At 48.3% G+C, this 26,927-nt stretch overlaps 1 protein-coding gene across 6 annotated transcripts in view; it reads right to left on the bottom strand.

Annotated features, from left to right (window-relative positions):
• Window positions 1-300: 300 nt before the first annotated feature.
• The window catches only part of TANC2 (tetratricopeptide repeat, ankyrin repeat and coiled-coil containing 2), a 206,862-nt gene continuing 180,235 nt past the window's right edge, over window positions 301-26,927 (bottom strand). For 3 of the 6 annotated variants that reach the window (XM_086477854.1, XM_086477858.1, XM_086477856.1), the window contains 13 exons: window positions 25,791-25,913; window positions 24,792-25,028; window positions 22,856-23,041; window positions 20,595-20,688; window positions 15,035-15,168; window positions 14,456-14,579; window positions 10,025-10,200; window positions 9,606-9,738; window positions 9,016-9,045; window positions 8,023-8,114; window positions 6,402-6,548; window positions 4,347-4,447; window positions 301-2,260 (listed from right to left, as the gene is read on the bottom strand). In XM_086477854.1, coding sequence (XP_086333980.1) covers window positions 301-2,260; window positions 4,347-4,447; window positions 6,402-6,548; window positions 8,023-8,114; window positions 9,016-9,045; window positions 9,606-9,738; window positions 10,025-10,200; window positions 14,456-14,579; window positions 15,035-15,168; window positions 20,595-20,688; window positions 22,856-23,041; window positions 24,792-25,028; window positions 25,791-25,913 — 3,537 coding nt within the window. Of the gene's footprint in view, window positions 2,264-4,346; window positions 4,448-6,401; window positions 6,549-8,022; window positions 8,115-9,015; window positions 9,046-9,605; window positions 9,739-10,024; window positions 10,201-14,455; window positions 14,580-15,034; window positions 15,169-20,594; window positions 20,689-22,855; window positions 23,042-24,791; window positions 25,029-25,790; window positions 25,914-26,927 lie in introns of all 6 variants that reach the window. The other 3 variants (XM_086477859.1, XM_086477857.1, XM_086477855.1) reach the window with 2 other exon arrangements.

The following is a 26,927-nucleotide window of genomic DNA, read 5'->3' as shown; positions in this document are numbered from 1 at the left end:
CCCGCTGCGTAGGGGCTGTTTCTGGACCACCCCGCACCACGTACTAAGGTATCCGGGTTGGGAACTTAGCTGGAATTGGGCAAACGATACTGGCTCGGCTGATGTTGGCTTCACGGTCAGCTGGGGAACGAAAGGGCTGGAGCACGTGCATGGCTGTCTGACCACCACACAAAGTACCGGAGCAACTTGGTCATGTAGCTACCAAAGAGAAATAAAAATAATAATAATAATAATATGCATGGAAATCAAGCTTGGAAGTGTGTGCTGAAAACATGAGGGTCTTACTCCAACAAGCGTCTTTTACACATTAGACTCCACAAATGGTCTCTTTGGTTTGATTGGGGATGTCTGCCCTTGCCTGGAGTCCCTGGAGAGCTGCCTGTACAGGTTGTCCTGGTAGGCCTGCGCCACAGGCAGCGTCCTTGCCACCTTGACGTCGGGATACGAGGAGGCTTGGGTGACTCTCTCCAGGAGGTCTCCCCGGGACCCATTGGCCAGCATCCCATGGGGGCTGTAATAGTCTTCCTCTAGCAAATGGCCATTCTGTGCATTGTTGGTTTTGTTATAAAAGGCAATGTTGCTGATCGAAGAAGGCGGGCTAAATGATTCTGGCTGGGGGAGATTGCCAGGAGACGTAGGACTAATGACAGTGTCCACTGATGACACAGCCCAGGTCCGGTTCTGCTGATGGAGATGGGGGTACTGCTGAGTCCGAGCAGTTTTATCTATGATTCCCATGAACGGCGTGGTCCGGGAACGGGCCGGCTCGCTGGGGTAACCCCCCTGCGTGGGAGAGACCGGAGAAAGCTCATCGCACGATCTGTCGTAAGCTGGCTTGAGAGGAATCTCCATTTGCTGAATTGAAGCAGAAGGGCGGAAGTTGGGAGTCAGGTTGGAGGTGGAGGAGATGCTATTGCTGGAAGGAGAGAAGCGGAGGCCAACGCTCTGAGAGTGGAGCAGGGGCCTTGGAGTCGGCGGGTGAGGCTTGATTTCGCTGGGGTTAACTGTGATGGGCCTTCTTATGAGGTGCGACACATCTGGAGAGCCCAGCTGGCTGGCGGGGAGGGAAGAACGTTCCAGGTCAAGCTTTGAGTGACACACCGGATAGTAGGAAGCGGACTGGCTTCGCCCGATCTGAGGTGTCTGGCTGTATCTCATCCCCCCCCTGTACGCCGAGGACGGTCTCTGCGGAAGGTCTTCTTTAGCCAGCCCTCCGTGCTGACAGATCGCTCCTGCGCTGAGGCTCGCCTGAACGTGCTGCACCGGTCTGCCGTCCCCGACGATGCCCCCGATGGAGCCCTGGTAGACCAACCTGCTCTGGCTGACCCCCATTTCCCCTGACGCCGACTGGTACTTGCTGGCCATCGAGTGGGCAACCTGGCTGTAAGCACCGGTTGGGATTACAGTACTCGAATGGACGGCTGAGCTGGGCTGGTTGCTCCTCACGATCTGCGCCTTGGCTGGCTGCAGCCTCAGCCCCTGCTGCGGCACGGCCACGGGGAGCTGGGGCATCTGGAAAGACCTCTGCGTCATCTTGGATAAGGGAGACTTTGGCCTACCGGGGAGCTGGCTGACTCCGCTAGGTTCTTGCTGATAACGAACCGGGGAACCGGACTGTGACCTATAAACGCTCATGCTTTCTGCTGGGGGGCTGGCGCGATACTGAGGACCTCTGCGAAGAGGAGAAGGTGGTGGGCTTTGATATTCCTTCCCTTGACTTCCGACAGGAGGTGGGCTGAAGCGGTAAGAGGAGCCCTGGTGAGCAGGGGACGTGTGTGGAGGACTGGGTCTATAATGCGAGTTTTGGTGCGTCGGAGACAGAGCAGGAGATGTGGACTGGTACCCTTGCCTGGTTGGTGAACCCACAGAGCTATTGGACCTGAAATCAAAGACCTGATGAGAGCCAAGAGGTGAGCCAGAAATATAGGCTGAGTCCCTGTGAGCTGGGGATGGGGGTGGGCTCTGGATGATGGGCAGTCCTTGGTTTGGCCTGGATTCTGTCTGCAAGCCAATGGAAACGTTTTCTACATCCTGCTCAAGGTATTCCTCCTCAAAGATATCTTGCACAGAATACAGCTCTTCATGCTGGGCTTCAGGTTCAGGCTCCACCGGGAGCGGCGGCGGCTGCTGCTGCTGCTGCTGCTGTTGCTGCACCTGCCTGCACTCCTCTTCCACCCGCATCAGCAGCCGCTGGATCTCACGGTTGTTGGGACACAGCTTGATGGCCTCGTTCAGGTCTTCCAGGGCTGCTGAAAACTGCCTGCTTGACAAAGGGACAGAAATGAGAACTGAAATTACTCTGGATTTGAATGGAGCTGTTCTCAGAGGCTCCTGAGGGTTAAGTGGCTTGTCCGTGTTACTGAGGGAGATGTCTGTGATTGCTACCACTCGCTGCATCTCTCAAACTCTGCCTTATGTGCCTCCCTTGGATTTAATTTAGCCAAACTGAAGGAAAACAGTGCCAGCCATTCTGGAAAAGAGGGGAACACAGTCCTGAGATGGCACAACCCAGACTACCAAAACCGCCTGTCCTCTGCAGTGTGCATTACAGGCGAATTAATGACTCCTCACAGCACCACCAGGAGCTTTGCCCCTCCGTTAGCAAAGGGGAAAGCAAAGCATCGGTGACTAAGAGCCAAGCTCACCACTACTGTAAACAAGTGCAGCTTTGACAGAGTTGCAACCGCTTGCGCCAGTGAAAATTTAACTTCTGCCTGATGCCAAGACCACACAGCGTCAGGGCTGGCTCCGGAGCTCAGGGGCTCCCACGGGTCAGCGCTTTAGGCCAGGCTTGTCTCTCCAATTTTGCAGTGGTTCTGGCTAACTTCCTCCAAACGAAGGAACTGAGCCTGTGAGCTGCCCCCCGCCCCCCGCCCCGGGGAAGCCTTTGCAAGGGAAAGGCCAGCCTGTGAGGAGCAAAAGGGAGGTGGGGGTTTGGGGAAGGGGGTTGTCGTTTACAGGGACACTGTTCGCTTTTGAGCAAAACCATCTGTTTGAACCTGATTTGTCATCTGGGGGGATGATCGCAGCAAGAAGCTCCCCAGCACCTCCCAACACCGGCCTAAGCTTTTGCACAAGCCATTGAAACCCAGGCGGAGGAAGGAAAAGCCTCCTGTTCCCTGGACTGTGCTGTCCTCAGGGGTGCTGCTGGGCATAAACTGGGAAATAGAGAAGAAAAGCCAAAGCGGTGACAGTTTCTGCTGGAGAGACCTGGGGAGAAAAGGACACTTGTATGTGGGGAGGCTGATACCATCTGGAAAGGAACCTGGTTCTTAAGCTTCCTTACAAGTGTTTTGGAAACAATGGAGAGGAAAACCATTAAAGGAAAGGCACTGGGTCAGCGTGGCTCAGCTAGCAGGACTTCTCTGCAGAACAGAAGGTCACGGCTTCACCTCCCACATCAAGACCCGGTGGACCAGGCAGCGCAGCATCAGCTGGGCCAGGAGCCTGGTTCCACACATCGCCTCCAGCACGGAAGGTCAGATGGTGGTGGTGGTGTCTGCTGAGCTACGACGTTTGCACTGGTGGACCTGACATACCTCCGGCTACTGGTGGTTCTCTGCACTGCCCTGCAAGGCACCTTGGCTGCCGGTTAAAACCAAGACGCGTGCCACGACAGCGCGCCCAGCCCTGGAGCACAGGACTCAAAAGCAAGCCCTCCCGCTCCTTTAGGAATGGCATTGATCGGTTTTGAAATCAATCTAATCTCACATCTTTTAGCCTTCAGGGAGGTTAACAAGGGAATCCTCTGGGCTCCATCTGAGATGCAGAGAGATCCCAGGGCTGCAGCTCTCTAGAAGCTGGTTGCAGTGCTGAGCACAAGCTGTGGCTGGAAGCTCACCGGCCGGCGCTTGCCTGCACAGTCACTGCACAGCTAGTCAGCAGTTTCTGCCTTGCAAAAGGTGCTGTAGGACAGAGAGATTAATAGATTTTAAGGCCAGAAGACATCACCGTGAAGAATGAGTCTGCCCTCTTGCATAACACTGGCCACAGGGCTTCCGTGAGTCACATTTTGCTTCAAGTCCAAGTTGTGGTTGAACTAAAGTGTATTTTGAAAAAGAATACCCAACTTTGGTGTAAAGGTTTCCAGTGTAGTAAGATGTTCAGACAAAGTTCAACTAAGATGAACCTCTCAAAACGTTTGCAATCAACTGCCTCCAGAAATGACCAAATGAGGGAGGGTGTTACTTTGGAGTTTGAGAGGTTTGTAATCTCATTAATGAATGTTCCTTTGCCATTTCTTCCCATGGGGACACTGGTTCGGTTTGGCACGGTGGACGCCTACATCGGTGCGGCCAGGCTGGAAGAGACCAGCCCCTCGCACTTTTCTCTCTCTCTCTCCTCACCTGCTGCTGCGTTTGGCCCTTGCTCTTGCATAGTAAGCTTCGTAAGATTTCGGTTTCAGCTCCAGTGCTTTAGTAGCAAATTCCTCCGCCATTCCAAAATCCTGTCATTACAATAGGTGTGCAGATAAGTAATTGAATAGATATAGAAATAAAAATATATACAGTTTGGGAACAAAACAAACTTCATATGGACCCTTTTTTTTGCACGTACCACGGAAAACTTGATGGTACTGGAATGTTTCACATGGATTCAACATCGTTTACAGCCAGAGAGCTACGATGGCACGTCCAAAGAGTCAAAGCCCTCTCGTAACGCCGGATGCTGTCAGCACCCACAGAGGCCAGCGTGCCACTGGCTCCGTTCTCATTGATTGTGTCCCCAACAAGTGCATGCAATCCCTCTCCAACAACCTACAGTCTTGAGGAAACATCTGGTCTCGCAGAGGCTGGAATGTAATCTCATGAAGGATTTTTTTTCCATAGTTGAAAGCAATAGGAAACCTTTCCCACGCCCTCTGCTTCCCACTCTGCAACACACTGACATACTTCGAAGGGGCTGAATAAAGCTGCACATGAAGGGACTACGGCATCTCAGTAGCTACAAATAGGACTTGCCTGGCAAAGGTCTCCTACCAATGCGACCCCTTCCACTGTTCCTTGCCTCTCCCCCACACCTCACTTGGGAGACTGGTTTGGGAGTGGGGAGGGAGAGGGTGACGGCATGGGATGGAGACTGCTCTGCGTGCTTTCGAGTGGCAGTGCCACGAGATCAGACTATCAGCTCCGGTTCAGACCCCGCCGGCTGTCCTCCCTGGCCTTGTCCTGAATGCTTCACGGACCACTAAGCTCAGCTGAAGCTCGGCACTTGCGAAGGAGAGCTCTTCCCAGTGGAGGGGCTTTCATTTCACAACCAAACGTTGCTTTGGATTGCTGACTTGGGCTATGACCCTGAGCAGTCCTGGGAGGAAGGACAGCAGAGTACTCCTGATTTGTTCAAAAACTCAGTAGGCAAACTCTTGCTATCTGGAGCTTTCTCTGGACACCCTGCCTGGGGAAGCTCAAACCTTTGTTTGTACCTTCCTCAGCAGTTACTGAAGAGCTATTGCTTTATGGACTCAACTGGGAGTGTGGTCCAGAGGCAGGTACCTTTATGGTCTCATCTATAGGAGAGGAGGAATTACAACCCTCTGAAATTTTCTATCACAAAACCTGGGATTCCCCAGCTAACAATAAACCCAAAATCTCGTCCTTAAAGCACATGCTTAGCTGCGAGTTGGCTTGTTTAAACAGAAGGTTCACACTTTTTTCTACAAACTGTGTGGTTTGTTCACCAGCATTAAGATTTTACTTTTGCTGCTTTTCATCGTTCTCCCTCACAGTTTAAAGAAATTAAGGTGCCACAAAAGCCCCTTCCCCTCCAGTGTAATCTTCACTGGCTCACAGCCTCAGTGGAGATTTCCCTTCTCAAGTCTATGGAGACTGTAAGTTGTAGAGGTGAAAGCCTCTGCATGCAGAGCAAGGGGGAGGTGGCACTCGTCTGCTGGAAGAACAGTCATCCTGCAGGAGTTGGACGCTAGATGCTGCTAGATTGAGGCGGGGAGAGTGGCAGTGATCTGGCAGTTCTGGGAGGAGAGGGAGTATGTGGGGGTGTTTCTGGATGAGTCACTGCCCTGGGGAAGTGCTAGCCCCCTAAGCATATGCTCCTTCATTTTAAATTAATTAGTATTCAAAGGAGAACATCTCCTGGCTCCTCCCTCACCACTGCCCTAGAAATCTGGAAAATGCCTCCACCCCCAATTCACATCATCATCAAAAGGGAGTAATAAAAAATTCAAAAAGCTATAAACATAGCAATGAATTTTTAATCATCAGAAATGCATATTAAATCATTACTTCTTTTAAATCATAAAATGTCAGTGCTCTGTGAAGGACAACCGGGTTACACAGAGGAGAGATCTCAGAGGTCAAAGCACGATTACGGGATGGACACGTCTCTGTGCACAGGCAGAAAGCTGGCAGCTTGCGCTTAAGGCCACGAAGAGCGGGGAGACTTACGTTCATTTTCCTTCGACATCGGGAGAGGTTGAGAAGGAGCGACACCTTCAGCTCACGGAAGGTTTTCAGGTCTTCTCCAAACCCTTCCCTGGGGAATTTTTTCAGGGCATACTGGTAGCGCTGGGCAGCCTCTTTCACTTTACCTTTCTAACAGAAGAAGAACACGTCAAAACACGTCCCTGGGTTGAGTTTACTTCACTGCAGAGAACACACTCACCAGCCCCATGAGTGTTTCAGGTGGTTAAGGTAACACGCCTTCGCTATTTAGCTCCTTTCTAGAATGGAAAGCCAGAATGTTTGGACAAGGGAACACCCGATCTGGAAATGCAGATGCCTTGTACAAGTTAGGTTCTCCCCCTTCGTACAGAGTTGTCATGCTACAGTGGGAAACACAGCAGGAATTGTGTTATGTCAACTTGATACAACTCCATCTGGTTTCTGGATGGATGGGCTTTTGAGCTGGGTGATCAGCAACTCATTTCTGGAGAACATCCTACACCCAAAGCTTAATAAGCACCAGGGAGGGCAAAGAACACAAAGTGTGGGACTTTGGGTGGAGCTCTTGGGGCTCAGAGAAGCCTCTGCAATAGCAAAGGCAAATGTTACGGGACTGACGTGGCTCTGAAGTTGGACAAATGGGTTGAGGTTCATCTCCCTGGACTTCAGATGTCTCAAAATTAGGTGTCTACATCTGAGCCTGTCAACTGGGTTCCTTTTATAGTTATCGGGACGCAACAGTCACCTTCAAAGGGTGACTCATCTTTGCTATTTTGGGCACCTACTTTTGCGATGGCACTATCTGCGCCCTGGGAGGGGGGGGGGGGGCAGCCATGGCAGCTAGGGTGAAAGAAAGAGGGCAAAATGGGATCTAGGACACATGCAATTCGTGATGACCCAGACACAAATTTCGCAGCTACGAACAGTAAACTTTAAAACCTTGTAGACTCAGGTTTCTCAGCTGTATCACGTATCTCTGGCAGATAACTCCAGTTACAATGCCAGCTTTGCATATTTTCTGCTTCACCCTTAGAGCCTAACAGTGAATCATTGTTGTACTTGCACATTTTGTGTGTGTGTGCAAGTCTCCAGGTTTTGAAATTCTGCTTAAAATAAACACAGAGCAAAAAAGACTCTAACTGTAACGGTGGAACGTCTCCCATGGGCTAAAGGACACGACAAAGCTGTCTGTGTCCTGACAATCCATTTTCACTGCAAGAAGTTTCTTCCACAAGCTTTTCTGGGATATACTATCTTGTTGCCTTGTTCCACAGCAGTGAGCCTGCTAGGTAATGACAACGTTGCCAGATCTGATGCAATGACATCAACACTCCGAATCTCTGTAAAACACTTGGGTTCTGGTGTTTTCAAAAAGGAAATGAAGTGCTGGCTCAAACCCAGAATGACAGAGACTTGGCTTTGCTTCAGCTTCATTATAGACTTGGGCAATCAATTCCCCCTCCCCAGTCCCACTAAGCGAAACCAGTTTGCAACACAAGGAACGCTGCGAGCACTGGCTTTTACTTGCCATGGGTTAAGGCAGCAGCATTGCTCAGCCAAAACCTCATACAAAGTTATGCTGCAAGCTGCATCTGTTCAGTTTTTCCAAAACCGCTGTTCTCACCTTATAAAACATGTCTCCCTCTTCCATCAGCTTGCTCAACAGGATGATCATGATGTCTGGTTTGGAGGTTGCCATCGCCCATGTTGCTGGACCTGTAGTGTACAGGATGCATGATGGGTAAAAAACTCATACAATGCAAGGGTGGTAGGAAGCTGGGTGGAAAAAATATCCTGGGGTGGGAATTTCTGCTGGAGAGAACAACTTGGCACGGTCAAAGGGCAGAGCGCTCCAAATGATTGAGCTGACAGTTCCTCTCGCACTTCAACTAACGTCATCCTCACTGCAACGGTTTTCCTTTGCAGTCATTAAAGCTAATCCTAATCACCACCACCACGATGGTCTGGGAAATGATGGGAGCCATTTCCACGAGAGGGCAGTGCTGGTTGTGGAACCAGCTGGGGTGGGGGAAATAAAACATACTTAAAAGGAAAAATCAGAGTGGTTACATAAAAGCATTTCTAAATTAAAATCTCTGGAAGTCTACTAGGAAATCTGCAGTTCGACTGTCGATAGGCGTTTAAGTGGATTGTGATTTCCAGCTTCACAAGATGTGAAATACTAGAGTAGAAAATCCATTAAGGTGGAAAATATGAGAAAGGAAAGGTCACGTCTATGTGCTGCTGGTGCTGAAGCCATCTGTTGGGCTGGGGACATGCTGGCTCTGTGCAGGGGTCCACCCGTGCAGAGCCAGTTGTTATCTCAAGGACTAATACTGGGAGGGAAGGGGTGGCAAAAATTTGGGGACAACTCGTTAGTGCGGGTGAAGAATAAGTCAACAATACTCTATAAGTAGATTCAGTACATTTTGGGGGAAGGAGGTTAGTTTTTGAGTTCAAGTTATTCTCTGCAACAGTCATTAAAAAAATTATTTGAAGGTGAGGTAAATTAAAAGATTAGAGGTGTTTGGGACGCATGCAGGCTAAATCAAACAGGAGAAAGCAAGGCTGACAAAGCTATCAGATCGAAGCTGATGCTGACAGCAATGAGATATACCTCGTGGGCGACTCGGTAACGTCTGACAACCTTCAAAGAAAGGAGAAAACAAAAAGTTGTAGGAGAGAGGGGGAAAAAAAAATGGATGAAGGTGAAAAAAAAAAAAAAAAAGAAAGGAAAAAAGCAGCTGTGAGAGGCAGGCAGCAAAGAAGCCAATGCACCAGCAAAATCCCCTTTCACAGGAAAACGTAACGTGAGCAGCTGTGTGGCGCAGTGCAGGTAACACTAAGGTCTGGAAGCATACACAGAGCAAGTGAATGCAGCAGCTCACAGCAATGCATGGACATAGTACGTTTGTCGACTCCGACTAGTAAAGATAGAAAAAGCATTACCAGAGGAAAGACCTTGCCAAAGAAACAGTTGTTTATTGATTAACTTTGCTAAGTAATATGACAGCAAAAAAAAAAATATTCCCCACGTTAATAGAGAGAACAAGGCAGTCATGACTCGCCGGCTGCTTTCAGAGTACGAAGCAGCCCTGGGGCTGAGGCTGCCTCTGCGTCACGCTTGTATTTTCTAGGAAGCCAGCCCCACTGCTCCGAGTCCTGTCTGAGCACCGAGCCGACGGCGGGTTGTCCCCTTGTCCCTACCTATCTTTGCTCCTTTCTTCAGGAGAGTGACGACGACCGAGGTGTTGCGGCACCCCACCGCCCTGTCGAGGGGGCGCATCCCGCTGTAGTCCACGTGCTCAATCATGGCCCCATGGTCCACCAGAAACTGAACCTGCAACGAGAAGCCCAACAGTCGGTTCTGCTCCTGGGTGAGACCTTCGTGCGCTGCTGGGGATGTACAACCAGCACAAGCTTGCTCTGCTCTGCTGCTTGGGCTAAACCCGCTGCGATAGGGTCTGAGGGTGCACCAGCCTCACGCGCTGTCCTCTGCAGAAGCACCTGCACGTACGGAGGGCCAGGACTCTATATGCTCATGGCTACCTCAAGCTGAACCGTACCATTTTAAGGCTTTTACACCAACTGCCCGTTTTCTTCTGCATGTATTACAGGCCACTTACCACCTCTGCATCGCCGTAAAAAGCTGCCAGGTCCAGCGGAGTGCGTCCGTTTTTATCCGCGTGGTCGGTGGCAGCCCCGTTCTCCACCAGGGAACGCACCACGGAGAGATGTCCCTTCAGACAAGCCCAGCTGAGGGCTGTCAAGCCCTCCTTGTCCATTAGAGAAATGGAGGCACCTGAAAGAACAAGCATCAGTTCACTTAAGCAGCTCTCTGTTGTTGAGCACGGTGATACAACAAGCCATCCGCTTAGTGACGACAGCCTATTTTTAGAGAGCTCTGTGCATAATTATTAACTACTTTATTAACATTTCTCCCACTGCGGGTCCCACCCTCCACGGCAACTTCAAGTGCACTGATAGGAACTGTGGCAAGTGAGTTTATTCACACCAAGCTGCAAACTTTTTCGCACCTAGCTCTGTAGGCTTTCCTGGCAAACATCTTCTGAGCAGCAGGGTGGATTTGACATCCCTCATCTGAGACATCAATCTTTCAACATTCCCCCCCCCCCCCCCCCCCTTTTCTTTTTTTTTTTTTTTTTAAATCCAAACCCATTCCAGCCTGTGTGACGAAGGCCATTTTGCTGTTTCAGCAGGTCATGGCATCCCAAGGGGAACTAAGTCAATTCATACCAGTTCTTCTAAAAATCTACATATTTTCCCCTCTTCACTCCTCTCCCCTTTACCCAAATCGACACGATTTCCAGCAGTATTTCTCCCTGAACTTTACCCAATACAAATACAACGTTGTGGGATAAACTACTGCCAACTGCAAGCCAAGGAGAGAGGGACTTGACATTTTCTTGGACGAAGAAATCGCGCTGCCATACCAATGGGTCACTATTGCTTCATACGGCATATGGATACGCATATGAGATCTGAACAGCAGTATTAAGTGAACACTCCTCTTCATGGCATAAAGACAACTCCTGTTGCCATGGCACAGGCAGGGCTCTGGCTCTTGAGCGTGCAGAAGAGATCCGTATCAGCTCTGCTCCTGTGAGGAATTGTGACTACCTGTGTGATGCTCCTGCCGGCAGGGTGGGATGAATTGCTGCTGCAGTATTTTTCGCCTGTAAATAAACTCTAAACCGCCCAGCGTGGGATCTCCACCGGCTCCAAAAAGCTCAGCAAGTGCAGGAGTAATTTCCTGAACCTTCCTCTTCATCCCAGCTGACATCCCCCGGGTAGCACACACTGCCCAGACGACAGCAAACCGATCAGTCTTCCAGCTTGCACCAACTTTTTGTTTGCGGAGGAGCACAACACAGGAACATTTGCTCGGGGTATGCTCAGAAACCTCTGCCCAGAGCGCTGAAGCACAGCTGCAGCAGCCTGCTCGCTGCGTGCCTCCCAGCTGCAGCGTGGTGTGCCAGCGAGGGAGGTGGCAAACGATGTCTGGGGCAATCTGGTGTGCCAAGGAGGGACGCCAGCTGCAAGGCGGCTCAGATGTACAAGCTAAAGGATGACAACATAAGCTCCCAACACCTTGCTAGCCTTCTTTCACGTGCCCACACTGCACCCAGGAACCCTTCGGAAATCCTGTGAAAGCCCTCCAGATGATCCTCAACTGACCCAAGGCCAACTTTTGCTCAGCAAAGCAGGATAAAGCCTCATTTCACTCCTTATTTGTACCAACTTTCCTGAAATTAAACCATTGAAGTTTCCTCTTGTGTTTTCCCTCTTTGACTCTTCTGGAGCAGATGAGAAAGCTCCTGTAATAAGAGGGAAGGCTGGAAAGCCACGTCATCACTCAACCTTCCCACTCTTTTCCCAGCCCAGTGGAAGAGACACACCGTACCAGAGGGGCAGAGACTTCAGGGTATTGCTGCCGCGATGTAAGCTGAAGGTCTAAGTGAGCGGACAAAGCACACCGCTTCAGAAATGCCAAAACGCTGCTCCGAGGCAGGCTGGGCACGACCTCTGCGGAAGCGCCGAGCTCCCAAGGCAGCCGTGGCTCCCAGCAGAACCTCTGCTTGACTCTGAAGGCATCTTTTGCTCCTTGGGCGATCTCTGACCTACTCTGCATTAAAGCAGTCAGACATGAAACAAACTGATGGTTTCGAGGGCAAGTGGCTTGAGGTGACCTTATGGGATCGATCCCTGTTGCAGCGGGAAAGACTTTGTCTGGGTAAATCCAGCTTGCTTCTGAGAAGAGCTGGGCTGCTCCTTCCCTAAAAAAATTAACTGGCTAAATGCAAGAGTTTATGCTTTAACGTTATCCAGTGGGCAGCCATCAATGAGCCAGCTAGAGAAACAAAGAAACGGCTGACACTCGGAGCATCAGAAAGAAGCAGGGAGCGGCCAGGACGGTCGGATCCTTTCTGTACAGTGGATGCATGCAAAGCTGTAGCACCCAGGCAGGGTCACCCCCCCAGGGGGACGAGGCTCAGCGTCGTGTGTCAGAGCCACAAGACAGACAGCCGGGAGCAGCATCCACACGTACCATGTACCCGAAGGTAGCAAAAACATCGAGGGATTGATTTCTGCAGGAAAATGAGATTCAGAATCAAGCTCTCTCCAAACGGAACGAGTATCAAGAATTATTTCCCTTTGTGTAACACAGAGCCGTACAAACATCAGCTTTAGCAGAGCTGCTGCCAGGAAGGATTAATTCACTGTTCACATGTCCATTACTTCTGGGTGTTAAGCGAGAGCAGCAGGTAACTCTTAAAAATTTGGAATTGATTGATGACCACAACTCTGTTAATAACAATTGTTTACAAATGCTGACTGTGTTAATCAAGCACAGTCAAATGAGATTTGCTTTGCAACACACTAATTAATGCTCATGGCTTATGATTCACACACTTTGATTTTAATGAAACATTGAACAGGATTGTCAAAGCCATTTTAATTAAAATATACCATATATCACTGTACTCTGCCCAGGCTTGGGATAACTTTTCAGGACCATGTGCCATAGCATATTTAGGGGAGTTTATTAAGCTATTTAGAAGAACAGACCTTTTAAAGTAAAAAAAAAATATCACATTTTTGACTTCTTGGGCTCTCAGTGTCCAAAGAGCCAGGGAAACATTATGTGCATTTGCTGGTGAGCCCATAGCCAAGGTCAGATTATCTGGTATTTTCATCCTCCATGGAACCAGTCAGTCTTAATATGCACAGTTCTCAAGTCTGGCAAAAAAAAAATCACTTATTTTAAGCCTTTTACACAGATTTGGTCAAGCTGCAAAAGGGACCACATTACAACTCAAACAGAGAGTGTTAATTTGAAATTTTTAAAATAACAGGCCATCTGAAAAGAATTAATTCATAAGAAACTCATGCCTTTGTCACATCCCTATGTGAGTTACAGCACTGAACAGCAAGGATCCCACTGGTTTGTGGCTCAGGATAGACAGACAGGCAATGAGAAAGTTGTTCTTGGAAGCCTGGCAATTTTACAGTGAAAAAATGTTCTTAAAACTATTATGTTAAACATTCAAGTGTCTCACATTTTGGCTAAGAGGTCAGACAGAGTCACTTACGACAGGAAGAAAATATCCCTTCCCAAAGAGGGATCTTACCTGAAATAAAAATATCAAATAACAATACAAGAATTAAATGCTATTTCTAGCCAAAAAATAATGGAAAATTACCCAAACCAAGCAACGAAACATTGGCTATTTGTCAAAGTAAAAAAAAACAAAATTAGTCTCTAAGGAACTACAGAAATAAGAAAGAATCGTGTTCACACAGGTTGCAGGCAGCGTGTCGTTCTGACTCACCTCAAGCATGTACAGCAGAAATGAGTAAAACTGAAACATGTTCCTGTTGACTGAGTAACTCCTCGTGAAGGAGAGTTATTAGACACTAAGAAAGCACTGAGCAAAGTGAATCTGTGAGTGCAAAGCTGAAGAGCAGACTAACTTCAAAACAGTTCTGTTTTGTTTTCAACAAATACACCAAACCCTTGCCTGCGTCGGGGCCGTATCCTCCTGCTGATGTTGGCATCAAAAACGTGGGCAACAATACTAGCACTAAAAATGGAAGTGTTAGACTGCATCTCAAACTCTAGTCCTGTGGTTGAGTCTTGCCTGCCTTTTCCACGGCGATGTTGATGGTTCGATCACGTTGCTTGTTGATTTTTTTTTTCCCTAAGAGCAAAGCTCCAAGCGTGGTTCAAGTGCCTATTCTTCACTCAAGGCTCAATGCACCTGTGATAGGTTATTTTATTTCTAACTCAAATGAGTGGTTTTGAGGCTGTGAGCACCAAACACAGACAACAAAATGGACAGCCAAGACTAACACCATGACTAGTCTTGTTCTCCAATAAGCTGCATACAGTGCTGAGAACCTCTCCCACCGCCCGATCCAACAGTGGGATTACAATCCCCACCTCAACACTACAAACTCCAGCTGTGCAGGAGACAGTGCGGTGGGATTTGCCGCGGCTGGTCTCCAACACACTTCCAGACACGTGCTCTAACCTTGTGCAAGCAGAAACTCCACGGTGCCCAGATGTCCTTCAGATGCAGCCATCATCAGCGGTGTCCGCCCCTGCTTGTCTGCCATGTTCACATCAGCGCCGTGTGTGAGCAAGAGATCTACAATCTGCAACACACCAAGCGAGAACACACGTTGTATGTAGAGACCCAGCTGGGAACACACGTCGCACGTAGAGACACGGCTGGAAAGAAACCAGAGCCAAGGAAGAGCAGAGTGGTCCCCATGTCTTGAAACCTCACCCCCCAAGGCATGGTGCCCTCCGGGATTACTGCTGCAAGATTAGGGCATGGGAGAAGCAATGGAGGTGTAAGGACAGGAAAAACGACCTTTTAAGTCAAGAGCATCCCATTTTCTTCCCAAACGGTGAGATAACACAATACTTAAGCAAAAGGAAAAGCCAGCAAGAGCTCAGGGTGTTTGAAGCCTCAATATCACGTCTCACTCCGACCATTCCCCAGAAGAGTAGGGGTTTGTCTTCTTCACCCGTATTTCAGCAAGACGGAAGGGATGGCCTGACCCTACATTTCCAACCATCCCGGTGGCACGAGGAACCCGCTCACCTGCCAGTGGCCCTGTCTCACGGCGCTGAAGAGCGGAACGACCCCGCGGCGGTTGGGCTGCGCCACCGCAGCGCCCTGCTCCAGGAGGAGCCGGCAGACCTCCAGCTTCCCGCGCCCGGCCGCCGCCGTCAGAGCTGGAGGAGAGAGAAAACCAGTGAAGGGAAAGAGCCACACTCTCTGCTGAGTTTTTTCCTACCTGGAGATAGGTCTTTCTGATGGGTACCAAAGCGGTGGTGCCTGAAATGCCAAACACAGCTCACGACAGGCAAAATGAACAAAGAAAATGGGTTGGATCAGGACAGTTCTAGCTCTTACTTGTCTTTTTAGTTTACTTTGGAGATCAACTCTTTCATGAAAAGATCTTGTAACGTTATGGAAAGGGGCTGACTGGGACAATCAGCTTTCATTACCTTCTGCAAGTCGCAGTGAAACCGTACGAGAACCGCAGTAAGCGTAAAACGATCTACCAGCACGTGTGACTGAGGTTCACGGTGCTGCTGCAAAGAAATGTAGAGCCTTGTCACGTGAAACCTTCACCGTTTCCCCTGTGCCTCCTGCAGCTTTCCCTACTGCAAAAGCTACAGGCTGCAAGACTGAGTGTGTCTCAGTAGGGGCACAATGTCCAGAGAAAACACAGGTCTTTGGGTATGTCTGTCTTGACAAGACCTTCTGCAACCTGTCCTTGACTCCTTCCACCATGACTATGAGACAGCAAGTGAGGGATCAAGCTGGCAGCACTGACAGACCACTGCCACCCACTGGATGTCTGTCAGATTTGTGGCTTTCCTCTGTCCGAACAAGCACAGAGCAGTGTAATTCGGATGGAGGACTTTTATTTTTAATATCCGACTTTAGCCTGTAGATCTTTGAAACCAGGGAAACAGTTGGAAAGCAAAAGTGGTATGAATACGTTCACCCGTTCTTCTAGAAAAACACTAATTCTGGGCTTTGTTTGTGGCCAGGACTGATCCTACCAGCAAGAGTCTTTGTGCAAAATCAAAATCGTCTCTCGTTTCCAGTATTACAGATGCCCACAATACTACAGGTGGGTAGAAGTAACACCTGACAGCTCTTTCCCTGACAAAATGCGCCCTGTGAACTCAGAAAGTATGGTTGGGTTAGAAAAGACACATTCAATCTGAAAATAGTTCCAAGTGCAGGACCTGCCTTTGACTCGTCTTTGGTATTAATTTTAGACTTTTCGGTTCCTCCCTCCTCTCCTTAACTTTCTGTGCACTTCAGCGCAGCTCCGCTGGCTCGACGCTCGGCTGCTTCTAGCAGGAGTTTGAGCAGAAGGTGGGAGTCTATTTCTAACTGACGTAGCTTGTTTTTTCTTTGAAGTACATTTCTGTGGGATGGCTGATTACGAGGTGTTGATGGGTTTCCAACTGCAATACTGTTAATGTTGGGGGATTTAATTAATTTTCTATTCTGTTCCACATTATGGTTGAGTTTTCTCCTCTTGGGACTGAGAGACACCAAGAGTTAAAAGAAAAATCATCTCGCTGCCACAAGCAGAACATACTGCAAAATCTATAATCAGATCCATGTGGGTTTTAAACGTAAGCTACAAATATAGAAGGAGGACTGTGTGTAATGTGCACAGCAGAGGGACTGGTATGCAGGGCTTTTGGGTTCTATTTCAAAACCTGCCTGCACTTGAAATGTTGCAGGTTAATTTGAGGTATTTCACGTCAAACTGACTTAGGTTTGCAACAATGACAATACTGTAAATGACTCAGGTGTTTGGTGTTCACCACGAAACGTTCTTTGGAAAAGCCTTTACTGAAACAGGATAATTTGATCCATGGCCATCCCCTTCTTCACTCTGCCTTGCAACCCACTCTACCTGGACATGTCTTTTGCTCTCTGTTCCTCAGGGTGAAAGCAATCTGTGCAGGTAACGTGGCTCCAGTCTGTCCTTTGCAGCTCCAACTCAAGGGAAGCTCAAACGCTTCTGTGCTACTGAGCAGTCAGACCTTGCTGCTTCAGGAAGGTTCCACACTGATGACCTGGATTTGCTGCCTGCTGCTGAGAGAAACCTACCCAAGCTCAGCTTGTATAATGCAGGTATCTAAGCATAATCTATCCTCAGAAATGGAAACACCCTTCGAGGGGTGAAAGGACCTCAGTCCAGCTGGACCCTAGGAAACCAACTCGGTAAGGTACACCCGGACTTCACCAGTGCCTGTGCTTTGAACAGAAGGGTGGACTAGACAACCTGCTGTGGTCTAACTGCAATGAACCAGACAGTCTGCTGCTGCTCTGACTGCAGGTGCCTCACCCCTCTATCTCCAGCCTTCTAACCAAAGCAGCTTTTGACATCCCCAACAGCTCCACTGCTGGTCACCTCAAGCCCAGAGCACTATCCTGTGGCTGATGTCCAACTGTCCAAGCCCAAAAGCTCAATTAAACTACTTCAGGGAAAAAAAAACCCAGAAGTACCTGCTTATTTAAGCCTTTTAGCACTCCTTAGATGGACTTACCAACCTGTTTCTGACATCACCAATGTGCCTTACAACAGCCATTAGACTCCAAAAGACCCACAACACAAGGTAAGGCTGTGCCTGGTGTGTTGAAAGGAGATTGGAAAGGCCAAAGAAAGGTGATGAGAGGAAATGAGAGAAATGGAAGTGGTTTTGTTTGAAGTTTTGCTGTCTGCCATACAGCTCCCGTGGCCCAGCCTCAACAAGGTGAGTCCACCAAGCCCAGCCAAGGAGCAGCAACCAGGATCCTGGGCTGGAAAACAGGAACGTTCATTTTGCAGCTTTTCCATGAGGATGTAACACCAGGAGAACAACTCACCATGCAACAACAAAGTCTTGGCATAAATGCCATAAAACAGTTGCTGCATTTCCCAAAACACGGCTCAAACAAAACGGGACACAAGTTTCAGGTGTGGACGTGCCCCCCTTCGTCAGCAAGCAACGTCAGACAAGCCCCAGTCTCCAACACCAGGTATCTGCAATGGCACATTCTGCCTCTGCTGTTGTGCAGAGTATGTCTGTTTCTTAGAGAAAAAACAACTTTATCTGGAGAAGGAATCACTAAATTGCTCCTATACAGCACGTGTATCTGTTTCACAGCCTGGCAGCACGACAAACGCAGTTTGATGGAGTCGTTCTTTGCACCTCCAACTCTTGGGGAGTTATTACAAGTGACTCAGATACTTTTGTGCTGGGTTTTGATATTAGTCTTGTCCCAGGGGGAAATATTCCATCTGGAGTTGGCTTTAAGTTGTGCTGTCAGCAATTCCTAAACTTATGATGTAACTTGGCACTGCCATTTGGATGATATCAGGCTGATATCACTAAGCCAGGCAGTCAGTTCTGCTCTGCGGAAGATTAGACACATGAGCAACAAGTATCAAAAACCAGACAAGACACGATTCAGATTTTTAGAGCAGATTGCTATTTTGAAGTGGAAACCAGCATTTCTCTTCAAATTTATCTGAACTCGCTATTTACTTTTTGGAAAATAATAATAAAACAATGTGAAAGGGAGTCTTGAGATCTATATAAACTCATCCTGCCCGTGACAGGACACAAGACTGCTGAATTTGGTGCTTGGCTCGTTTTTCCCCTCTTACCTACCACCAGTTTTAATGGGATACATGGGTGTTCCTTTGAGACGGCTCCTCAGTTTGTGTGCGATTTGCTAATCACAAATCCACATTCCCAATTAACCCAGTTACTCAGAAACCCCTCTTAGAGAAACTCCCAGACGTCCATGGGAGTCCAGCTGTTGGCACTGCTGGGGGGAGAGGTACGGGAAGGGGGACAACAGAGGTGGAAAAGGCTTCTGCTGCCGAGTCCTCGAGGCAATGGGCGGGCTGGGAATGGCAGAGCTGCCCAGAACACAAGGAAGGAGGAAAGACAAGAGCTGGACTTTGTTAGGGAGAAATGCGGCGCTCAGCTTTCAGACCAGAGAGCACGGCCGAGCAGGCGAGAGCAGGACGGCGTGACCTGCGAAGGCAGAACTCCAGGGACAGGCAGGGTTAGACACCAGCTCAGAAAACACCTATGGCTTCACACCAGGCTTTGCCACACTCATCCAGACGACCCAGGACTATCTTAACTCAAGGAGCTTATCTGTAGTATCTGCCACTGCCCATGAGGTTACACTGCAGGGAGACAGTGGCTTTTGATCAAACTCTGAAGGCTCCGGACCACCATCCTATTCATGAGCTAGCCCTCAGGACCCAAACACTAGGGAACAGTTTTGATGAGCTGTCTCTGGCCCCGTGACCACCGTGAACCGCAAGCTCACCGACAGCAAAGCCGTTGTCCTACTACCAGTGCTCAGTCATTTCATTTGACTAATTCCATATCCAATTTCTTTTTTCTCCCGTGACACCCTAGGGGCACTTCTAAATTCCTTATTTGTATATGTTGCCCTTATTTCTGCTAATAATGGTACAATGCCCTTGCTACTCAGTCAGGTCCCTGTGGGTGCAGGAGCTGACTCCTTCCCTAACGCCCCATGAGTGGCCCAGAGCAGCCCGGCCACTCGCCAGGCTCCCTGTCAGGACGACTCCTCCTTCCATCTTTATCCTTCAAAGCTCAGGCAACACCTTCTGATAGATTCTGTTCATCACAAGGCTCTAATAAGGCTGCGTATTCAAACGTACAGCGTACGAATCAGCGCAAATGATAACCCAGCTTTTTCCTGCCCCCCTGCTTCTAACCAGGAACAATCTGACCAAAGACCAAGCCACACGCCAGCCGCTGTCTGTACCCTTGGATCGTGTCATTTTTAAACAAAGCCGACAGAATCAAAATCAGTGCTCTGCTACCCAGACAGGAACATTACCTTGGTGTATTAACTTGACAGGAACATTACCAGTGATGCAAGTAGATCAGTGAGTTGAGTACAAGAGACAGTGGATTATATTTATGAGGTCATTGGAGTTAAAAGCCAACAATTGCAAGTTTGAATATCTCAAGAAATGGAAATCCTAATGCATTTCGTATCTGTGGAGTGGAAGGGGTGAATGGCTGCTTTTGTTTTGGTAGAGGTTCACAAAGCAGGGCTTCTGTATTATACCCATCAATACAAAAATACAGTGTTGCAGTAACGGACATTTGTTTAATTACCAGGTGCTAAATAACGAGAAGTTTTCAGAAAATCAATGGATAATTTCACAGTCATGGTGCTGCATGTAACAGAGAAGGGGAGAGAGAAAGAAACAGGGAGATGCTTTCAATAAATATGCCCCATATCAAGAGAGAAAGCAGAATTTGGTGTCCATCTCACTTAACCTGAGATGTTTCAGAGAAATTAGTGGCCTGGATGTCAGACATGCTGCATGCCTGCACGCTCCTGAAAAGTGCCAGGAGCTGCAGAAGCTCAGGATTTTCAACCCCCAAACTTCTCTGTTTTACTTAAGCTGAGTGCCAGCTCCACCCTGGCACCTGTAAATCACCTGAAATCAAATCAGAACTGACCGTCCTCCCTTCATCAAAACAATGCCAGAGATCAGGGGTGCATCAGGTGACGGGGAGCCCATAAATACAAACACAAACATGCAAGAAGCAGCTACAGCTTCTACAGAAATCACCTGTCTCTCCCCAGAGGCTGTCAAAGCTGTTGATTTGTGCTCGCTCCACCTCCTCTTCGTCTTTTTCTGGAAGATCGAGCAGGTAGGAGACGATCTAAAACAAAATGACATGTCAGCTCACGAACTTGGATGTGTTATATATAAACTGCTGACATCTTAACATGAGCTGCTCTGAATACACAGAGGAAAAGGAACAGTCTCTGCCCGGCACCCTGAGCTCAAGTAAATATTCTTCCAGAGATCAATCACTGAACCTGCTGCCCTGTCCAAGCAAAAAAACCCCGTGTGTCTCGATACGACCGCACATGATGAGCCTTTGCAGCACCAGCTCCTTCTAACTGCGTCTGTCCTGCTACAGCTGACCCGGCGTGTGCGGTGGATGCACCATCCTCTGCAGCTACAGCTGCCGTAACCAGGGAGGAAACACCGATGTGTCCATCCGTGCCCACCCTCACCTGGTGGGGTGCAGTGAGTATGATCATCCCCTTTTACTGCTGGGGAAACTGAGTCACGGACAAGCGACGCAACGGTGCAACGATAATTGTTTGCCTCTTCATTACCTTAAGTTCCAGCCAAGATGAAGTTACTTCCAGAAACTATTAGCTCCTTTCTAGCAAATACTGGTTTTAAGTAGACTGTTAAGAAGATTTCCACTCTTTTTCTTCTAGCTGAGGATGCTTGAAACCCCAGAGAAGCAAATTACCTTCTTTAAAGGGTAAATTAAAGGATTTAATTGACTGAAAACTGGCAGAAAATGTCAGTGTTTGGATCATACGATGCAAGAAAGCAAGAGGCTAAGAAGAAAATGGAGATTTTACTTTAGTGACTGAAGGACAAAAGTGTTTTTCTCATTCTAGGAGAAACAGTTGTCTGCTGGGGTCTAGGCTCCAACCAGCATTTTCTGAGTACCTGGGGGGAAGCCGTGCCTGCCCCACTGCCCACAGCTGCCTCTGGGCACAGACCGAGAGAGGGACCAGCGCAGGGGAGCAGGGATTCCGGTGAGGAGTGTCCTGCCAGTGATGCTCTAGTGCTAAACGGGACATTGGGAACGACAGCGGCACAGGGGGGAACCAGAAACTCAGGAGAGCGCCCACGGGGAAGATGCCGTTGAAGTGATGCCCACGGTACTTCCAGAGCAGACACCTTGTGCGTATGTTGCTGCCCTGATGGGAGAGTGTGAGCCTGGTGTAACAACCCCCCCTGCGCTCGGCTGACCTCCCAGCCGGGTGCTGTCCTGCACTGCCTTCTGTGCCCGGCTAAAGCGTAAAGCTACGTCCAGGATGGTTACGCCAGGGTAACCACAGCGAGGACTCCTGTGTGGCTCCACCAGGGATTAAGATCACTTTAGAAACATGTTAAATATTTGTTTTGTAACCAAAGTCGGAGAAAAACAGCAAAGTAGTAGTCAGCTTGCATCTCCTATGACTGCAAGCACCTCAAAACAGGGACTTGGAATATTTTCTGTAAGCAAATGGTACAAAAGAAATATTTTTATGGTACAAAAGAAATATTAAATGATTCCAAAATTCCTTTGTATACATTATAAGGGTGACCAGTATTATTTGGGGGGAAATTCCCATTTTGAAAGTTCTGTGTCCTGTTACAAATTACGTCCTCGGCCTGCAGATCTTTAGGGTTTTGAAGTCACATCTGCTTCTAATCGGTTCAACTCACAGTCACTTAGCTAATAAGAATTTCCCAGCTTTCTTTAATTAGCTCCTCTGATCTGAGCACATTACCTATGTTTTCATGGATTATGCTTAACAAAAGCAAAACCTAAACTCGAGTAAATGAGAGGAGCTCAATTTAGCAAAGAAATCAACCAATGCAAAAATCCTCAAAGGCTGCTTCTCGGCATGAAAACATCCATCATTTTCCACATCACAAATCTTCATCAGGATGACAGGAGGAAGCTCTTTAGCTCTTCTCACCCCCCAACATGCAGTCCAAAGCTACATGGTCTCACACCCCCCTAACAGTGCTGGAGGAGCTGCGTAAGCAACATGTTGTTTATCCACCCTTGCTTAAAGGTTTATTCCAACAACTTAAAGGCTTGTTATGCTTCCGCTCTTGGACGCCTGCCCAGACCACAGGGTTTGCCAAGGGATCTGTGAACCCCACTCTGGGATGGGGAGGGGAGGAAGAGGACAGAGGTACTGACTCCACCTCCAAGACCCTCTTTGATCAACGTTTGGCTAGGAAACGTACTCAACCCTTGGTTTCCCACCCTGCAGAGGCAGCGATGGGCTGGTAGGTCTTACCTCGGTGTAACCCATGCTGGCCGCAGCGATCAGTGCCTGCTGGATGGCGTGGCTCTTCTTAAACACTCCCTGCTGTTGCCCAGCCATGGTCCAGTCGCATTGGATCAAGAACTTCACCACCTCCAAGTGTCCTCTGAGAGCAGCGTGAACCAGAGCGCACTGACCGTTTTTGTCCAAATGATCCACCTTGAAAAGAGACGACAGAACGCAGTTAAGCCAAATCACGGGCAAAACATCTTTGTTTCTTCAGAGTTTCCAGCCATGGTTTCAAAATAATGCCACATGTGCAAAATGTGCATTTTTCTGGTAAACTCTCCCTTCCACAACCGGAAAACAGCCATTCCCAAAGCAACTCTGCCCCAGGCTTAGGCATCCTCTTGGCCACAAGTGTTTGCTTTGGGTAAGTTACCATTATTTTTAGCCTTCTTCAGTTTTCTTCAGACTCGGAGGCTGCAAAAGCATTTTCCCCTTTGTGTCCTGAAGTCCAGCAACCGTGTTTTCTTGCAGACTGAAATCATACACACTGGTATCATCTCCTTCATCCAAATCCACAACAGGAAAACCAGCTTGTTTTCCAGATACCATTTCTTTTGAGCGACACAGAAGTGCCTCAGCCTGCACAACGTGAACCAAACGCAGGCAGAAGTCAATAGGAAACAGAGATCGCGCTTGGCAGCCCTGCAGGAACTTATTTGGTTGGCTTTTCAGGACTGGGCATGGTTGTCACTCGATGCCTGAATACATCAGCTGGGATTTGTAGGTCCTGTCCCAACACCAGTAACTTGGAGAAAACAGGACAGGCAGCTCAGCTACTGTCCTCCTGCTGGTTAACCCCAACAGTGCTCTGCAACATACTAGTTTTCTTTTCTCATAATTATAAGTAACAATTATTGTATTAATATATCCTACTAATATTAATTATAGTAATATAATACATAGGAGAAATATCTCTCATAATACATTAATATTAATAAATATACGAATATTTCTCAACTTTGGCAGCAATCAGTGTTGCAGGTTTCTATGCCAGAAACAAACCCCTCAGCCTTCAAACTAAACCCAGCTGGTTTCGGGGTATTTCCTCAATACAGACAGGGATCCTCAAGGAAAGCTATGAGCGGCAGGACTCCTGCATTGCATCGTGTAGCCCAAATACTCCTGTTCTCGGAGACGAAATGCTGTTTCTTTCCAACGAGTGTCAGGGAGTCATCCGACTCTCTCAAAATATCTCAACAAAAGCAGAATTCTTTTGTTTTTCCTTTATACTGTTGTCGCATTATTACAGACAACACGGCAAGATCTAAACGGGTCCCTCAGGCATCCCAACTTTCATACCAAAACTATACAAACCCATATTTTGCTTTTTGAACTGAAGCTAAACATATAGAGAAACCACAAATTGTTTCCAGGAGGCTCCACTTCAAAAATCAGCACAATTTTCTTCTTCAACAAAATATTTAAACTTGACTCATTATATACAATTAAAACTCCAAACACTCACCACAAAGCTAAACAAAGGGTATTTTTCTAGGACAAGCCTGACAGAAGTTTTTGGAAAATGTGTCTCAAGGAGATATTTAAAGAATGCTCCACGCTGCAAAAGCAACGTTGCCATTTTAACCTCGCGAGGTTCAAGGACTTCTCCAGAACATCCTTCCGCAGGCCACCAGCGCAGCGTGACAGTTCCTACCTCAGACCTGAATTCCAGAACACTAATGACAGACTCTCAGGAGTTACTCAGCTTTGGTGTCAATGCGAGATTTTCAAAGCCACGGCATTTTAGCAGAAAAGCCAACCCTCCACAGCAGCATCCTGGCTTCATCTGCTGGAGAACATTCCTTAGTGAGCGTTACGTATCCTGCCTGCACCTTGTGCCCTGCTTTGTGTAAACACAGAATAGTTTAAATCAGCTTTTAGAGGAATGTGGTCACTTTACCTTGGCCCGTTTCTTGCACAGCAGCACAACGATACTTAGAAATCCAGCAGCAGCCGCATAGCCGAGGGGGGTCAGGCCACTTTCTGAAGCGGCGTCTACGTTGGCCCCAAACTCCAAGAGCAAAGCCACCATCTCGGTGTAACCCAGGTGAGATTGGACACACAAAATGGGAGCGTTGTTCAGAACTTCGGTCCGATAATTCACGTTTGCACCTCCTAAAATCAGCAACCGACTGACCTGCGCAGGGAAAGAAGAGCTCCTGTCAGCTGAGTCTTAGGGAGTGACATTAGTTTATTTTCAGGGGAAAACCCCGAACCAGGGTTATGAAACCAGGGCCCTCTGCAGGACTCCACGCAAACAGCGAAGGACATAAAATGCCCAGTAAACCCACTCACCAAATACACAGTCTATTTTAGGCATTTTCGCCTGTATGGGAAGGAGCTGAGGCAAACATCCTTCCCGATGAAGGACAATTTGAAATCACTGTCTGAAATCCTTTTTGCTGCAGAGATGAAGTCACTTCAGCTGACACATTCATCCTTACCGATGCAAATGGGCACGAAGGGCCTGAACTAGCACGTGAGCACGTGCCGTTGTGTCTGGTGTCACCTCCGAGTCAGTGCCTGTCTAAGCCAGAGCCCTTTATGGGGCTGTCAAATTTCAACACCAGTTGGTTGCATCCCACATTTTTGGGGATGAAAACCGCAAGTGAACCATTTTGCACGAGCGCAAATTCACTGTTGACTCGCTGCAATTCAAAGGAGATCCCTGGTCAACATAGAAGAGTTGAGGGATCATCCCAGACGGTAACAAAATCCCAATCGAACTGACGGCCTCTCCGCAGCTCAAGACGAATGCCCAGAGAGCTGCTCAGCACTGCCCAGGACCACTGCCACGGGCAGGCAGCTACAGCAAACACCCTGTGTGTGGTCACTGTGCAACACTGGGAGCTTCTCGTGCGACTTCTGAACTACCCCAGCTCTCCTCCTCCTCCAGTACCTTTATGTTTGGGGTGTAGAGATTTCTCAAAGATGCCAAAGCCATCGAAAGACCTTCAGTACTGTAGGAGATCCAAAGCCCTTGAAGGATGGAGGAAGACACCCCAACTTTTTTACTCAGCCCCTAAAAAAGAAAAGATGACTTAGATCCAAGCTTACAAATATGCTCAGTTACACTGGGCAGATCCTCCTGGGTCTCTGGACTTCAAAGAATTTCAAGACACTAACAGCTATACACGAGATAACGTGACAACGTGCCACATCCAACCTTTGCAGTGATTTAATAAGGTTGTAGAAAATAACTTGCAAAGGTACTGTGGCCATCTCCGAGGTCTAGGAGAGGCAGGGTTAAACTGTGAGCAACCTGAATCCATTCAACACCCTCAGAAAATGCCATGCTAAGGAGCACAGCGTGCTTCTTTTTTTCATTTTTCTTTAAAATAAAGTACGCATTATTTTGGCAGAACTGGTGCACCAAGTTTCCTTACTATTCACACGGTTAAACTAGATGACAAGATCTGCTCACAATAAGATAAATTAAGGAAGTCCCAACCTCAGCCTAGAACAGTACTCCTGTATCCCACACCAGACTGTCTCCGACCTTTCCAGCTGGTGTCCGTGATGAGGCTCCATGTAACATACAGAAGGTCTGACATCTTTTTCCAGCACCACTAACTGGCAGAGCACGGAACTGTTAAGCAAGTTTCCCCGCTCCTATCAAAGGAGCAATAATTGCTCTGTAGCCAACAGATGGGAGCAAACGGCTGGATCGAAGAGGAGAGGACTGGGTTTGCAACTCCAGCACCGAGCTTCGCCGCGTGTCGCGCTCCGTTGTGTGGTGCGGGTACGCCCTATATGTTGCTGTTCTGCTATCGATTTACCATTAAAGTCTGCTGTTTCCATGGAAACCGTACCGACACCTTTAATTCTGTTTTGATACGCAAACCCTGATTTCTACTTCCTCGCACGCCGTGTGGTCACTTCTATCTGTGCAAAGCAGCAGGACCACATTTCAGCTTGGGAAGCCTTTTGTATGACAGACGACACGGACGGTGTAGGGCGGTGGGAAGAAAACCAGCAGCAAAAGGTGGGATTTGTTCCCTCTAAAGGAAGATGTGCAGGAATCACCAGCTGAGCC

The sequence above is a fragment of the Leptosomus discolor genome, chromosome 25 (assembly GCF_034619465.1).
Source record: "Leptosomus discolor isolate bLepDis1 chromosome 25, bLepDis1.hap2, whole genome shotgun sequence".
In the NCBI taxonomy this organism is placed as follows: domain Eukaryota; kingdom Metazoa; phylum Chordata; class Aves; order Leptosomiformes; family Leptosomidae; genus Leptosomus; species Leptosomus discolor.
Note: the sequence above shows the minus strand (reverse complement) of the source record. Positions and strands in the feature narration are given on the sequence as shown.